Consider the following 16216-nt stretch of genomic DNA (forward strand, 5'->3'; position numbering starts at 1 on the left):
GGGGGGGCGGTGGAAGGTGCCCTGGCAGCAGCGGTGGTAAGGGTGGGCACAACCAGAACAGCTGCAAGTCTGTCTGCTTCTGTGCTGGCTTCTGAGGGGGAGGGTCCTCTCCAAGAAAGGACTCCATGACCTTAAAGAGACTGCAAACCACTTCTCCAGACCCACTCCTTCCTTGTAAAGAGGACACCAACATCCATGGGGCTTCAGGGCCTCTTCCAGGGTCAGCAGGGGCAGGGCCAGTGCTGGAGCTGCGCTTGGACTCTGGTAGTCCTGGGGCACCCTCCACAACACCAGGCAGCCTCGACTGCCTCAGCACAGGCCACAGGCGTGGGCGTCAGGGACCACAGAGCCCTGCCCTGGGCCAGGGGTCAGGTGAAGGGACCTCTAAGGCCCCCTTTCAACCCTGAGAGTTCAAGCTATACAAGTTCATGACTGAAATCTATATCAACTTTCCAAATTCAGTAATCAAAAGAACAGTTCCTATTAGGATATCTGAGTGCTCACAAATTTATTTAAAAATGAGCGTGCTGCTCTCTACTTTTTCCTCATTAAGGCGTCTCTGAGGGGAGGGAAAAGAGTTGGCTCTGCTTCCGGTTACGGGAAAGCTGCACCCATGAAGGAACCACCTGAGAGTCGTGGGCCCCGCTGTGGAGCAGACCCACACTGACCAAGTGCCTAACGGGCGCCTGGGCCTGCGGGCAACACTCTCCGCCTCGGCTTGCCATCCTCACAACCACCCACCGAGGCCGGCTCTAGGTTCCTCATTTACAGATGAGGACGGACGTCAGGAGAGGTAAATACACAGATCCCTGACGGCGGTTTCATGCCGTGTCCACGCCTCTCCCCGCTTTCACTGTCCGATGGCCCCCGAATGCCTGGTTCGTGCACAATGCGGTCATTTACAGGAGCTGCTTACTGCTGATTCCCGTCCCTACACAGGTATCATTAAATATCTGTCATGATCTGTGGCCTCATTTTGTTATAATCACCTTCATGGGTGCTTCATTTTCTTGAGCAGCTGCTGAGGTAGGTAGCTGCTTACCCAGAACCTCTACAAATGAAGAGATTCTGCTGTGGTCTTCAGCAACAACCCTGTTTTGTTGGGGTTGTTGGGGAGCCACTCTCTTCTCCTCCCTGCGTGTCATCTCTGTCTTCTGTAGGGCTGAGGCACTGTCTCGCACACAGACACAGTATCTGTCCTGAACTGAACAAACTTCATCACCTAGAGATGGAGCCTCAAAACCCACCAAGTCCTCACTTTAGCCTGAGAGCTGAGAGATTTATTTCTATAACAATTTATTTTTCTTTAGTTATTTAAAAAATAGAGTGCTCGCTTCGGTAGCACATATACTAAAAAAAATACATGTTACTTACCTGAGGATACAGAGAGAAGGAATCTGATAACCTAAAAGACGTGGGGTCTTCTTTGTTATACTGTCCAAACTTCTGACACTGTTGAAAGAAAAGCAAAAAAGAAAAAAGTCAAGTCAGTGTCACCTGGAAAACTCCTTGCAGTAGGAGAGCTACATTCCAGTCTCAACTCTGACTGATTGAGGGTCCCAGACCAACGCTTCTCCAACATAGCCAGGCAGACCCAACACCCAGGGCACTGCTAAACACAGATTCTGATTCCGCAGATCTGGAGAGATCCTGCATTTCTACCCAGCTCCCAGGAGATGCTGCCGGAGGACTGCTCTGACCAGTCAGTGGCTCAAGGAGCTGTCTTAGGCGCCTCTTCCATAGGAGTGTTCCATAGGAAAAGCTCCTAAGTCTACAATACTACAGCTCAATTTTCTTCCTTTTTTCAAAGACAAGTTTCCAAACAACATTTTCTCTTCCGCTTTTATTTCCTCTTTGTTTCACACATCTCCTCTGGCCACTAGAGAACTGGACCCTCCGCCACTGAAAGAAAGCCCGTCTCTGACAGTTGCCCTCTCTTACCAAGTCCGATGACCTGGTACGGCTCTCACCTTCCTGGACTCCCCAGCACCACAGGTCAAGTGGCTCCCCCAAAGTCTGTGAAATTCTCCTCCTATTTCCCCTCTCCAACGGATCCTTCCTTCTCTGTCTTGAGATGCCCTTCATCTCCCTATGCCCTAACAATGGGTTCCTTGGAGGCTAGGTCTTGGCCCCCTGCTCCCATCCTCACTGCTTCAGCTACAAGTAACAGGAAAGCCAGACTGATGTCAACCATATCCAGCCCCCCACCCCGCCCCTGTCCAGTGCTGCCTCTAACCTGAGCTCCTGTAGGGACTTCCACCCAACTACAGGATAGCTTCCCTCGGACGTACTTTCACAAGTTCATGAGTAAAGTAAGTTGAACTATTTATCACATTAAAGAAAAATTACGCCTCTCTCCACCCTTTCCCATCTTCCAGCTCTTTTACCTCTCCAACATCCTTGCAGTCACCCACACTCAAAACTTAAGTCAATGGTAATTTTTTGGTTTTTGATTCCACCTATGAATAAGCTTTATCAACTCTTCTTTCAGCATACATCCTGATTCCAAACTTTCCCTCCCCTTCGACTGTCCTACCACCACCCTGGTATCAGCTCTCGAGCCTCTAGAATCCTTCACTGGTCTCCCCTATCAGTAGCCTTTCACCCTCTAGTCTATCTCATTTGGTAATGGTAAATGTAAACACAAGCATCATGCTGATGGCATGCCCCTGCATAAGAATCACACCTAAGCAGTGACTTAACTTTATTTTTTTTAAAGATTTTATTTATTTATTAGAGAGAGAGAGAGAGAGAGCATGAGAGGGGGGAGGGTCAGAGGGAGAAGCAGACTCCCCGCTGAGCGGGGAGTCCGATGTGGGACTCGATCCCGGGACTCCAGGATCATGACCTGAGCCAACGGCAGTCGCTTAACCAACTGAGCCACCCAGGCACCCAGCAGTGACTTAACTTTAAAATCAAGGCATTCTAAACAATTGCACTACTGGGTATTTACCCCAAAGATACAAATGTAGGGATCCGAAGGGGTACGTGCACCCCGATGTTTATAGCAGCAATGTCCACAATAGCCAAACTGTGGAAAGAGCCAAGATGTCCATCGACAGATGAATGGATAAAGAAGATGTGGTGTATATACACAATGGAATATTATGCAGCCATCAAAAGGAATGAGATCTTGCCATTTGCAACGACGTGGATGGAACTGGAGGGTGTTATGCTGAGTGAAATAAGTCAATCAGAGAAAGACATGTATCATATGACCTCACTGATATGAGGAATTCTTAATCTCAGGAAACAAACTGAGGGTTGCTGGAGTGGTGGGGGGTGGGAGGGATGGGGTGGCTGGGTGATAGACATTGGGGAGGGTATGTCCTATGGTGAGCGCTGTGAATTGTGCAAGACTGTTGAATCACAGATCTGTACCTCTGAAACAAATAATGCAATATGTTAAGAAAAAAAGATAGCAGGAGGGGAAGAATGAAGGAGGGTAAATTGGAGGGGGAGACGAACCATGAGAGATGATGGACTCTGAAAAACAAACTGAGGGTTCTAGAGGGGAGGGGGGTGGGGGGATGGGCTAGCCTGGTGATGGGTATTAAAGAGGGCACGTTCTGCGTGGAGCACTGGGTATTATGCACAGGCAATGAATCATGGAACACTACATCCAAAACTAATGATGTAATGTATGGTGATTAACATAACAATAAAAAAATTTAAAGAAAAAAATAAAATCAAGGCATTCCAATAGAATTGTTGAATCACTATAGTGTACCTGAAGCTAAAATTACATTGTATGTTAACCATACTTCAATAATAAAAATTCATAAATAAAATGAAGCATTCTACAATTAAGCCACAACTTCACTGCTTCTCCCCACCAATCTGTGTTCCCATGGTCTCTTCAGGTGCCCAGCATAAGCTGAAATGCACAGCCATGTCCCACAAGCTTGTTCATGCTTTCCCTGTTTAAATGACTATGTGGTTTCTCTCTCCTGATTAGACCCAGAATCACACACATCTCTACACTCACTGGGCAATGGACCCCTGTTGCTAAAAAAAATCTCTTAAGACCTGGAAGGAAAATATAGAACCACAGACCCACAGGGACTCATCTAAATCCGCCCTTACTGAACACAGATTTACATCCTTCTCTAAAGGTCCTATGCATGTTGTTTCTTTCTAATGGTAATGTAAGCCCTCGAGGGGGGAAAATGCATGTGTAACGCTGTCTTACATCACTCCCAGGACGTCCAATGTTAGGCATAAGGTAAGCAACACAAAGTGCTTGTTGGCTGACTGTATGAAATGACAGGTGTATGTGCCAGAGTTCTCTCCTCAAATACATAGCAGAAATTATGACTGAAGCTGGTGCCACAGTTGCCAACTCACCAGTCGGATGAGCTGTCGGTCCAGCCACCGGAGCACATCGGGCCCCTCCTCTGACTCTGCACGGAACACTCCCAGCCGAGCCATCAAGACTGCTGCGGCCTCCTGGTCAAATGCTGCTTCTATGTGCCTGAGCTGGCTCTGCGCATCTGCCCAACTGACAATTCCAGAATCAGTGCCACGGTTACATTCGGGAGAGACCAGAAAACCAGCTTTCCATTAAGATAAAGAAACCTAAGTCCTGCTCCTTCATCTAAGGCAACACAGATTCAAACTGCAGTTGTCAAGAAGGAATCACAGGAGTTTTACATACACTTTCATTTACCCTCATGTGATCTCTGAAGGCTTTAAGAACAAAGGAAAAATTACAGAGAACTTCCCAATGTTCTCCAAGATAGCACAAGAGTAGATACCCAAAAGGTACCCAAGTCTTCAGTTCCTTCCTCTAGGTCAATCTTTCAAAAATCTGTATGTTTACAGATTCACAAAATGACTTTCCACATCATATCCATGGTAGAAATAATAAGCACATATACAAAAATTTTCTAGACAGATAAAGACACTATGATCAAAACTGAAAGACAACAGACAGACCAGGAACAGATATGAACAATAATCATATCCAGAATACATAAAAAGTCCCTGCAAATCAATGAACAAGAAAAAGAAATAGGTTTTACAAAATGGGCAAAAGCTATCACAGAAGAAATATACACGGCCAATAAACATGAAAAGTGTTCAACCCATTAATAAACAGAAAAATACATATAAAAGTGGCAAACTGCTCTATATTGGCATGTTAAAGATCGATAATATTATTAATGAGACAATGGACACTCTCCTTACACTATTGGGGAGAATACAAATTCACTTCTTAGAAGAGTAGTTTCGTAGGAAACAAAATTCTACTTCTATGAAGCGGCAGGAAAGAAATACTCAATGCACACAAAGACCTAAACACATGAACACAGCACTGCTGGAAGGAAGGTAGGATGTGAAATTCCTTTAAGAGACGAGGGACGCGTCCCATCCAAACCATGCAATGCTGTGTGGCCACTACAGGGGAGGAGCAGCTGGTACATACTGACGTGGAAGATGTCCCTGACACACAGGGAGAAAAGCTTACAAACATGCCAACACAAGAAGCCATACATGCACGTTATACACACTTATGGTACAGAACTCCATGGAAATAGGCCCATGAAGCTAAACACCCAGGTAGTAGTAGCATTTCACCTCTGGGGACAGTGGGTAAAGAGACCCATTCTTTCTACATTTATGAGCTGTTTAAATCTTTTACAAGAAGGATGTATTTATGGGTTACTTATCTGATAATAACGAAATTAATATTTAACGAACTCATTCCTACCGAAAGAGGATTCTTCCGGGCAAGTGCCTGAAGGCCTAACTAGGCCAGCAAAGCCTCTTCCTCCTCCTCCTTCTCTGATCAAATTAGCCAGTCAGGATTGGTGAGAACCATTCAATGGAATTACAAAGATAAACTAACAGATGCTAAATTATCTCTTCAAAGGAAAAACATCCGGGGCTCAACAGGAAGGAAACCGGGACTGCTTACTTTCTGGCAATGGTGGTCACGCGGATGCGCCTCTGGGTGCTGGAGTGTTGATACTGCGTCACAAACTGGATGGCACCTCTGCCTCCTTGGGGGACCGGGGCGTTGTGCTGCAGGCAACAGGCCATACACTTGGTTACTGTTACAGGCACGACTCAAACACAAACGGTCACAGAGCCCATTGTGCTCTTCCTGAAACGACTGACACAGTGGTGACAGCGCGGTCCTTGATGAATTCTAAATGGTACACTTTAAATCTGGGCATTTCACTGTACATAACTTTTACCTCAAAAAAAAAAAAGGAACCATATTCAGATTAATACTAAATTTAAGTAAATGATATGCATGCTAAAGTGTTTAGAGATGAAAGACACTGATGAGTGTAATTTGTTTTAAAATGCATCAAAAATGGGGTGCCTGGGTGGCTCAGTCGTTAGGCGTCTACCTTCGGCTTGGGTGATGATCCCAGGGTCCTGGGATTGAGCCCCACATTGGGCTCCCTGCTCAGCGGGAGGCCTGCTTCTCCCTCTCCCACTCCCCCTGCTTGTGTTCCCTCTCTTGCTGTGTCTCTCTCTGTCAAATAAATAAAATCTTTAAATAATAAAATAAAATAAAATAAAATGCATCAAACATAAGGGGCACCTGGGTGGCTCAATCGGTTAAGCATCTGACTCCTGATTTCAGCTCAGGTCATGATCTCAGGGTCATGAGATCAAGCCCCATGTAGGGCTCTGCGCGGGGCATGGAGCCTGCTTGGGATTCTATCTCTCCCTTTCCCTCTGCCCCTCCCTCACACCCCCTCTCTCTTGGAAAAAAAAAAAACAGCAAAAAGATTTAATTGATGGATAAATAGATATGTGGCAAAGCAAATATAGTAAAATGTTAACTACAGAATCTGAGTGGTAGATGTACACGCACTCACTGTAAAATTCTTTTCACTTTTCTGTAAATTAGAATTTTTTAAAATAGAATACTGGGGAAAAAACTGACACACTCAAAAATTCACAAACATTATGATGGCTGGTAAAAGCCATTCCCTTTCTGATGAGCTTATCAGTCCAACAATTTAAGTTGTGAAAGCAATATGCTGTCTGACTCTGACCAAACCTTGAAAGGAAAAAAAAGATCATGCTGGACTGGTATCAGGCAAACACAAGCCTAAAGTAGCATCAGTACGCACAGAAAGAAGCCATAGGCCACGAGTCTGTAATAAATCAGAAAACACATGGGGCACCTAAGTGGCTCAGTCGTTACGTGTCTGCCTTCGGCTCAGGTCATGAACCCAGGGTCCTGGGATCAAGCCCCGAGTTGGGCTCCCTGCTCCACAGGAAGCCTGCTTCTCCCTCTCCTACTCCCCCTGCTTGTGTTCCCTCTCTCGCTGTCTCTCTCTGTCAAATAAATAAATAAAATCTTTTAAAAAATAACTAAATAAAATAAAATAAAATAAAAAATCAGAAAACACAGCACTGAGACATGAAGACTCATGAAGAAATCCAACTCACCTGATTGACTACTTCAAAGTAGATGCCAAGCGTAGATGTGGGATCCAGGCCACAGATTTTCCACTGACTCGTGCCACCAACACCAAGTTCCTAGGGGAGAGAAGAGGAATTAAAACAAAAAAACAAAAAAGCTATTCCTGTGGTTAACCACTGATGAAAAGTACTCTCTCTGAGAATGGTAGGCTACTTAGAAGATCTCATTCCAAATGAACATTTAAATTTAACTTAAAAAAGTACAATTACAAGCCAGAATAAAATTTAAGATGTATTACAGGACTCTAAAATTAAGCTTTCTTCTTTTTAGATTTATTTATTTATTTGAGAGCGAGTGCGTGCGAGTGAGTCGGGGGAGGGGCAGAGGGAGAGAGAGAATCTCAAGCAAAGTCCCCACCAAGCATGGAGCCTGACCCCTGAGATCATGACCTCAGCCGAAATCAAGAGTCAGTAGCTCAACCAACTGAGCCTCCCAGGCACCCCACCAACTCAATTTTTAATATATGAAACTTCTTCAGGTTTCCAATCCAGGGGCTCAGTGTATGCCATCACAAAATATGCCACTCTGACAAGGATTATTTTAAGCTGAAGGTAATTTAAAAACAGCAGACATAAGAAACCTAACTCCCTGCCCTCCTCCTACCAAGAAGGGCAGGATGGTTCTCAATCACCAAAGGCAACTCTAGATGCTTATCAGCCCAGAGATGGTACAAGAAAAATCTACACAACAAAGCTGCTAAGACCAACCCTTCTCTTCCATTAGCTCACGCATCTACCTGCTTTTCCACCACGTGCCACCCCTAGAAGCTCAAAGTGCCTTTCCTGTGTCTTGTCACTTTTCTACAGATTTACTGTTCTTTTGTTAAGATGCCACATAATCCCAACGTTCTAACCACCCCTCTTGAGTTACTCCTGAGTATGCACATGTTTATGCACAATGCATGAGTTAATTTTTTCTCTTGCGAAACCTGTCTTTTGTCAGTCTTCGTTTGCAGGGCCCGGCCAATGAAATCAAGATGGGTAGAGGAAAAAGAAAAATCTTCCTCTTCTGTAAGCACCAATGCCTGAGCACGCCACAAACCCTCCAGAGCCCCAGAAGTACATTTTCTCACCAACACACAAATTCCTTACGTAAATATTTACCCCACCTTTACCAGAGTAACTATGAAGATAAAATCAGGAAATCACCATTTAATAATCTCCAATGAAACAATGATTCAAACAAGGATAATCAATGGATGCTTAAACCATCAAGGTGAAAGCCTATTGGCAAACAAGAGATTCATATTTTGCTACGATCTCGTTCAACAGATTTCTTGCTAATGGCAAAAAGGAAACGTGCCCTTGTAACAGAAAGACATGGGGCAGTCATCACCTTCTCCACACAGTCTAACTCAGCACCACTAACACATGATCAGACAGAAGTGCACCTTGAAGAAACGTACAAGGTGTAAGATCACTCAGGCACTGTGGTGGACAAAAAGGTCTAACCCGAATCTAATTGCTAATCTAACTTTCACTTTACAGAAAACACAGGGAGGATAGAAACCAGCTCACCACCGCCGCAAGGAAACGATCAGATACACTGAGAATGTGTGATACTCTATTGCAGAAGGCACAGATGCTTGGCACAAATCACTGTCATCAAACAAAAAAGCAAAAAACCCTGCAGAACAGGAAGAGCATTCCAAATTTTAAAAGACTAAGGATATATAATGCTAGATGCAATACTAGTTAGAGGGTGGGAAAAACAGCTACAAAGGATATTTGGGGAGAAACTAGGGAAAGAATATGACTAGACACTGATGATATGAGCAAACTACTGTTTTCTAGGTTTGATATAATGTCACAGTAGGAGAACATCCTTAATTTTAGAAGATGCACACTGAAAGACTAAGTGTCGTGACCTCTGCAGCTTGTTGTTCCAAGGTTCTATGAAGTACAACAAAGTGAACATGGCAGACAGATAATGACCAGATAGACAAAGCAAATACTGCAAAGAAAGAGGACAGGCAGTATGACTAAATGTTAACAAGTGCAGACTCTAAATGGTGCATATACAGAACTTCTTACGCTCTTCTTTAAACTTCTCTGTACGCTGAATTGTATTTCCCCCCTCTTTGCATCCTCCAGGCCCCCTCCCAAAATCTCATGGCTGATCCCTACCAGATCTTCAAACAGCTAATTGGCTTGTACTGATTCATAAAATTACCTTCTTAGGCAGATTTTAAATGTATGGAACATATTTTGGAACAGGGCAGCCTTCTGAAGCCCCGCCAGGAATTAGGGGTACAAGTCCCTTAGTACACTAGGGTAATGGGTGACTCCTCAGATGGGCTTTGGGACAGCCACCTGCCTTGCCCAAGGGATTACAGGAATATTCTCTCAAATCACTTTGCCTCTGGCAACTTCAACAAAAGGTTAACCGAAGTAGTAACTAGGTGAATGTTCACTGCTGACGAAGACAAAGTGAGGATGTGAAAGATGAAATCTGGCCTAAGCCTCCATTGTGCCAGGGGCTCTTTTGGGGCTCTTCTGAGCATTTTACCTGAACTTACTCCTTTACTCTCCCAACAGTGAGGTACCATTACTATCCCCACTTCCCAGATAAAGATGCTGAATCCCAAAGTGAGTCAATACCTTGTAAGGGACACAAAATTGGCAGGGGTAGATCTGTGCCCTTGTATCCACGTCTGGCTCTACAGACCACTGTCTCGTTGAAGAGGACAACGAGGCAAGGACAAGATTGGGACAACCCCCGCCCAGAACCACCCTGGACAGGTCTCACTGGACCCAATGGCTTGTCTCCTGGCAGCTAAAGTATAAGCAGAGGAAGTGAGTCATCAGCAAAGCCACCTCACCACTTAGTGTAACTTAACTTCGTTCACATATTCTCAAAATCTGTTACCCAAAGAACATAGCTATCTGCATGTACAACAGTGTCATTTGTGCCCAACCAACTCAAAATGGTCTCTGAGAAGTGAGACAAAGGTATCATCTCGAAGGGCAACAAGCACAGAGGTTTATTCCTGAAGGCTCTTGCTGAATGCTTGCCTTGCTAAATAGAATCCATGTGGCTCACTGGCAGAGAAACCCAGACAAGGACAGTCAGGTCAGGGGAATCTGGGCTCTGGCTCCTCCCTATCAGCTCTGACCCAGAGAATAAGATATTAGACCCCTCTGAGCCTCTCCCTGACCCTCTGGATAGATTGATGGACAGACAGATATGACACCACCTCTCAGAGTTGTGGTCGTCAGTAAGAGCTGGCCCTTCTCCCCTCACCACAGACACATCCCAACAGGTGACATGATGTAAGATCACCCTGCTCTGACATTTCTAACGGGTTATAATGGGTTAAATCCTGGGGCACAGGAGGTGAGGATGATGGCGTTTTCCTTACGTTTTCTGACACACATGGTCCTTTCACATTCAGAGACACACAAGGACCAATGGCTCCTGCAACTTTCAGTTCCCGAGAGGTCTAAAACGGAAATACACAAGAATATAAAGTTAAAATTCACTGAAAACCACCTCTCACAGAAGACACAATTAAAATTTACAGGTAAAATATGGCAGCATCATCATTCCACCAAGAAGAAATCCTACATGGATCATGCTCTTAACAACTTTTCCATGACCATGATGATCTGATGCAAACTTTAATAAAATCTTCCTTTAAACTGCATTAACTTTGTTCCAAAAATGATGCAATATTTTCAACTCTCACTTTTGAAAATTTTTTTTAAACAAAGGATTTGCCTTACTTTTTTTTTTTTTAAGTTTATTTAAGTAATCTCTACACCCAACGTGGAACTCAAAACTCACAACCCCGAGATTAAGAGTCTCATGCTCTTCTGACTGACCCAGCCAGGCACCCCCTCACCTTTGAAATAATTATACACTAGAAGATAACAATTCTACCAACTATACTACATTTTTTTCCAATCCCATGTACTTAGTCGTAATTATTTATAATTTCTCATTGTGAATATACCGTTATGTTGCTTTAAAAATACTTAATTCATGAACTCCAACATAACAAGGCCAATATACTTAGATTTTAAAATCTCAATTCATTAAAGTCTATTCCTTTTCAACTTAAAAAAAAAAAAACCTCAAACATTTGAGAAGATTGTTTAAAAGTTTAATCTAAATGACTTAATGATTGTCTCCAATTCTCAAAGTAATAATCCTAATCCCATTATGTAACAGCTCCTTCTAATGTTTTCTCAATGACTCAGAATCAAGTGTGCAGGGCTTTCAGTCCCTACAAGAAAAAACAAGACCCAAACTCTCACAGTGCTGCACTAATTTTCAAATACTCTGGCTAGTCTGCGGGCAGGTGCTAAATATAAACACGGTTCTATGAATATGGTGGCCCATACTAATGGCGGCAAGGGCACTCGACACCATGTGGCTGCCTCTTTGCTCAGCCCACCACCAATTCTTAGGCCCGATGTCCTACAGTAGGACAGAGTAGAGCCTGCAGGGGAATCAGACAGCACTTTGTTTAGAATGTTAATTAATATACAGGTCATTTTCAAGAAGCAAAGGGACAGAATCAGTATCCCTTCTTCAACTATTTTGCTGAGAACCTTTTAATTTACCTCTAGATGCCTGTGTCCAGCAAGGTGAGTCTGACTACTAAGTCTGACTACTAAGTAAGAGCACTAATCTTCCATTAAAGTGTCAGAAAGCTATTATACCTTCACTTCCAAAGTAGCACCAAATGCCATGCGGAAATCTCCATTGAAATCTTTACTAAAAATTCTTTGGAACGTCTGCTTGAAGAGAGAAGTGTTGAAAGAGTCTCCCATCACCATGTGGCCTCTAGGAAAGAAAGAAGCAAGTGAACATTTAAGATGACCAAAAGCCATTTGGATGCTTCCCCAGTGTTCACAAACAGTAATTTAAAGAAGGAAAAAAAAACCCACATCCATGAAGATGCTACTAACTTAAATGGGAAACAGCAAGTTCAATGTGTACTTAAACAAAAGACACTATTTTCAGGACATCAAAGATAGGACTCCTTAGAACAGTTCTAAATCTTTACCACAGTGGTGGTTACACAAATCGATAGATGATACAGTCTCATATGATGCATACCTATATGTTAAAAAAATGAATGCCCGTACAAACTGGTGAAATCCAAGTAGGGTCTGTAATATAGTTCATCATGTCATACCAATGTCAGTTCCTGGTTGTGATGCTGCACTACATTTCTTGTAAGATGCTACTGCTGGGTGCTGCTACATGGAAGAGTATGGGCAGACCTCTCTGTACTATTTTTGCGATTTCTTGTGAATCCGTAATTATTTAAAAAAAAAAAAAAACAAAAGAACCGTTCACTGATAAACCCACAGGTTTAATGGGTTGTATCTATTGAGAAAATGTGTCCAGCTCTCCTCACTCTTCTCTGGTAGGGGAAATACCCAAGCCTGCGGGAAATCCTTTTCAGGTTAATTCACTGCCTCAAAACACTGAATCTTTGTATGTGAATTATCTTTTCTAGTGTATGAATAACTATATTCATGCCTTTTTGAAGTTAGAGGAAAATACTGTTCAAAATTTCAGCAGTTCATATATTGGGGCAGATAAACACAGCATGATGCAAGTTATGCATCCAGCCATCGGTCATCAAACAGGATTTCATAACTAGGCAGAACACAAGATCATCTGGTCCAGCGATCTCAGAGTGCCTGACCCCTCCAGGGACAGAGATGGCTCTTTGGCCCTAAATGTCCACCCTTTCTGCCCTTCCTTAGTCAGGGGTTCCATGGTTCCCTGGAAAAAAAAGGCTACATTTCCCAGCCTGCCTTGCACGTAGCCATATAACTCAGTTTTGTTTGTTGGAAATGGCCTTTGTGATTTGTGGGGGGCATTCTCATGGGAAGGCGCTTGTCTTTGACTCTTCCTCCTTCCTGCTGCTCAAACACAGCAAGAGCCCAGTTACCATCCTGAACTGCAGGTAAAACGTAAAGGTGGTGAAGCAACACAGGAAGGACCTCAGCCCCAATGAAGATGAAACCAATATCCCAGCCCTGGCTGCCTACCTCTGTTGCACTCACACAAACCTAATCCTGACTCACACCAACCCTCTACAACATACCATGCCAGGTTATCACCCAGATTAGATTTGAACTCCTCCTGTATCAGGAACGCATGCCCTCCAGAGGCAGTCCATTCTAGGCATGGACAGTGCTAAGGGTTAATAGGTCTTTCTTCATACTGGATGAAATTCTATTTCCCATCAGCTCCCACCACTGGTTCTAGTTTTCCCCTTTGGTCATACACGCAACCAACAAATCTGATGCCCTCTCCACAGGAGAGGCCTTCTATTGTTGAATATAGATCCCACACCCCATCTGTCTTCAGTGGTATTTTTTCTAGATCCTTCAATCATTCTCCTTATGACACAGTTTCAAGTTCTCTCCACCACTCTTACCACTTGCCTTTGAACACTCCCAGTTCCTCTACATATCCCTTTGAAACTGAAATGCTCAGAATGGAAGATGATATAATCTGGGTGTGCCTGGCACCCAGGAAACCAAGACTATGATCTTCTCTGAAGATAATCAATTCCTATAACACAGCCTACAATCACCTTGTCTTTTCTGGAAGTCATCCCAAATGGCTGGCTCACATTGAGCCACAACTAAAACCTCTGAGACTTTTTGATGTTATTACTAATACATTTCCCTGACACCATACTCGTGCAACAGATTATGTGACCTAAATACCAAGTTATTCAGGAGTCAAAGACCTCCCTGAGAACCTGATAGAAGTGATGGTCCCTTTCCACAGGAGAGATGCACGTGCGTGCGCATGCGCACACACAGACACACACACACACACACACACACACAGACACACACTCTCTCTCTCTCTCTCTCTCTCTCTCTCTCTCTCTCTCTGGCATATAAACTTGGGGATGTTCACAAACACAGTGAGGCTTTTCCATGGATGCTCTAAGACAAGAACTCCTGGAGGATACTGGCAGGAAATCATCTTATTAAATGTGGCTCACTGGTATAGCTCTGTCAGTGTCATTTGGGCCCCGGTCACCTAACACATCTGCTGCTCTCTGGGACTGCTTCAAGTGACTACCTACTACATGGCCTTTGTTACTCAGTAAGGACCAGCAGTGTCACCCGGAAGCTTGTTAGAAATGCATCTCAGGAACATCTTAGGAATCTCAGGAACACCCCACAGCTCTATGCCAGTACTTCTCAAACTGTTCTGTGCAAGTCACTGGGGATCTTATTCAGATTCAGGTTTTGACACAAAAGGTCTAGGGTACGGCTCAAGATGCTACATTCCTCACAAGCTCTCATGTGAGGCTGATGCTGCCTGCGTTCAACCACACTTTGGACACTAAAGGTCCACCCCAGTGGTTCTCAAACTCCGCTTCATGTTAGAAACACCCAGGGAAGGGTAACAAATGTTGACGCTGTGTCACACCTTATGCTAACTACATGAGAATCACTGAGGGACAAGACTCAGAGCAAAAGTAGCTTTTACAGCTCCCCGGCAGGACTCCACACTGAGCATGGAGCCTACTTAAAATAAATAAACAAACAAAAAATTTTAAAAATAGAAGTAAAAAAATAAACAATAAAGCTCCCTGGGAGAGTCTGGTGTGCAGCCTGCTTCAGACCAGTGGTACACACCAGTTCTCACACTCAAGTGTACCAGAATCCCCTGGATAGCGTGTGAAAGCTGACTATTGGGCTGCATCCTCAGAGTCTGATTCAGCAAGTCTGGGGTGAGGCCCAAGGAAGTACACTTCTCATCCATCCCCGGGGACCCTGAAGGTTGCTGGTGAGGCCCCACTGTGCTTTGAGAACTACAGGTCTCTGCTGTGGCCTGTCTGCATGACATGGACTTAGGCACTAAGCACACCCTGCCGCGCACCCTCCACGCTGAGCATGTGCTCCAAGTTGGGCATGACTTATGGTTACTAAGTCAGGTGAAGGGTCTCTTAATTGCTCTGGCATTCAGACCCTATACGGCCCCTCCCTCACAAGGAAGTGGCTTGCTGAAGGCCACATACTCCATGTGTGCTCGCTTTCTTGCCCTGTTGTAGATTCTGTGACAACTCTAAGAAATAGTTACTCTGATATGATTCATTCAAAGTGAACCTTGCAACCTCCTGCTAATCACTGCTTCTTTCTCCAAGAGGCCCATATACCCTCCCTGCCACAGACATGACAGCCTGGAGCCTTCTGAAAGCTTATCTAAATCAGCCTTGCACATTCCTGTGCTTCCATCACTCACTTCTCTTTCCTTAAAATACACATGCTCCATTTTCCCAAGTGTTTGCTATCAACATACCCGGTAAGATTTGCACAACACTTCATCTCCAGAAGTCCGGTCTGATCAAGGGCACAAGCATAAATATCAATGCAGTGACCATTTGTAGCAGTTCGGTTAGCAAGCATTTCATAGTGCTGTGAATGGAGAAAAATTACCTTTTTTATTATTATTCACCATATTATTATTCACCAATAATATACCATATTATTCACAAGGTATGTCTTACTATACCAAAGGGATGTAACCAAACATAAGAATGTGGAGATAGTTTTCTTTATAACACCCAATAAACATAAAGTTTTCAATCTCAAAACACTTTCAGCAGTTTTAAGCCCACCCACTCTTAAGTAAGAACTCAGAGCTGGGGCACCAATTTAACAGCAGCTGGGATCTGGAAGGTCACCTGAGCAAGAACAATTTGCTGACCACAAAGCATGGCCTCAGCAAGGTAGCTGTCACTCCAGAGCAGCCCAAACCCAGCACTGG

The 16216-nt window shown here is 44.0% G+C and overlaps 1 protein-coding gene across 2 annotated transcripts in view; it reads right to left on the minus strand.

Annotated features, from left to right (window-relative positions):
- The window catches only part of SEC23B (SEC23 homolog B, COPII coat complex component), a 39778-nt gene that overhangs the window by 12175 nt on the left and 11387 nt on the right, over positions 1-16216 (minus strand). For both annotated transcript variants that reach the window (XM_027621791.1, XM_027621792.2), the window contains exons 9-15: positions 15749-15864; positions 12121-12244; positions 10815-10895; positions 7420-7509; positions 5921-6027; positions 4348-4501; positions 1375-1452 (exon numbers count right to left, since the gene is read on the minus strand). In XM_027621791.1, coding sequence (XP_027477592.1) covers positions 1375-1452; positions 4348-4501; positions 5921-6027; positions 7420-7509; positions 10815-10895; positions 12121-12244; positions 15749-15864 — 750 coding nt within the window. The remainder of the gene's footprint in view (positions 1-1374; positions 1453-4347; positions 4502-5920; positions 6028-7419; positions 7510-10814; positions 10896-12120; positions 12245-15748; positions 15865-16216) is intronic.

Source organism: Zalophus californianus, chromosome 8 (genome assembly GCF_009762305.2).
Source record: "Zalophus californianus isolate mZalCal1 chromosome 8, mZalCal1.pri.v2, whole genome shotgun sequence".
In the NCBI taxonomy this organism is placed as follows: domain Eukaryota; kingdom Metazoa; phylum Chordata; class Mammalia; order Carnivora; family Otariidae; genus Zalophus; species Zalophus californianus.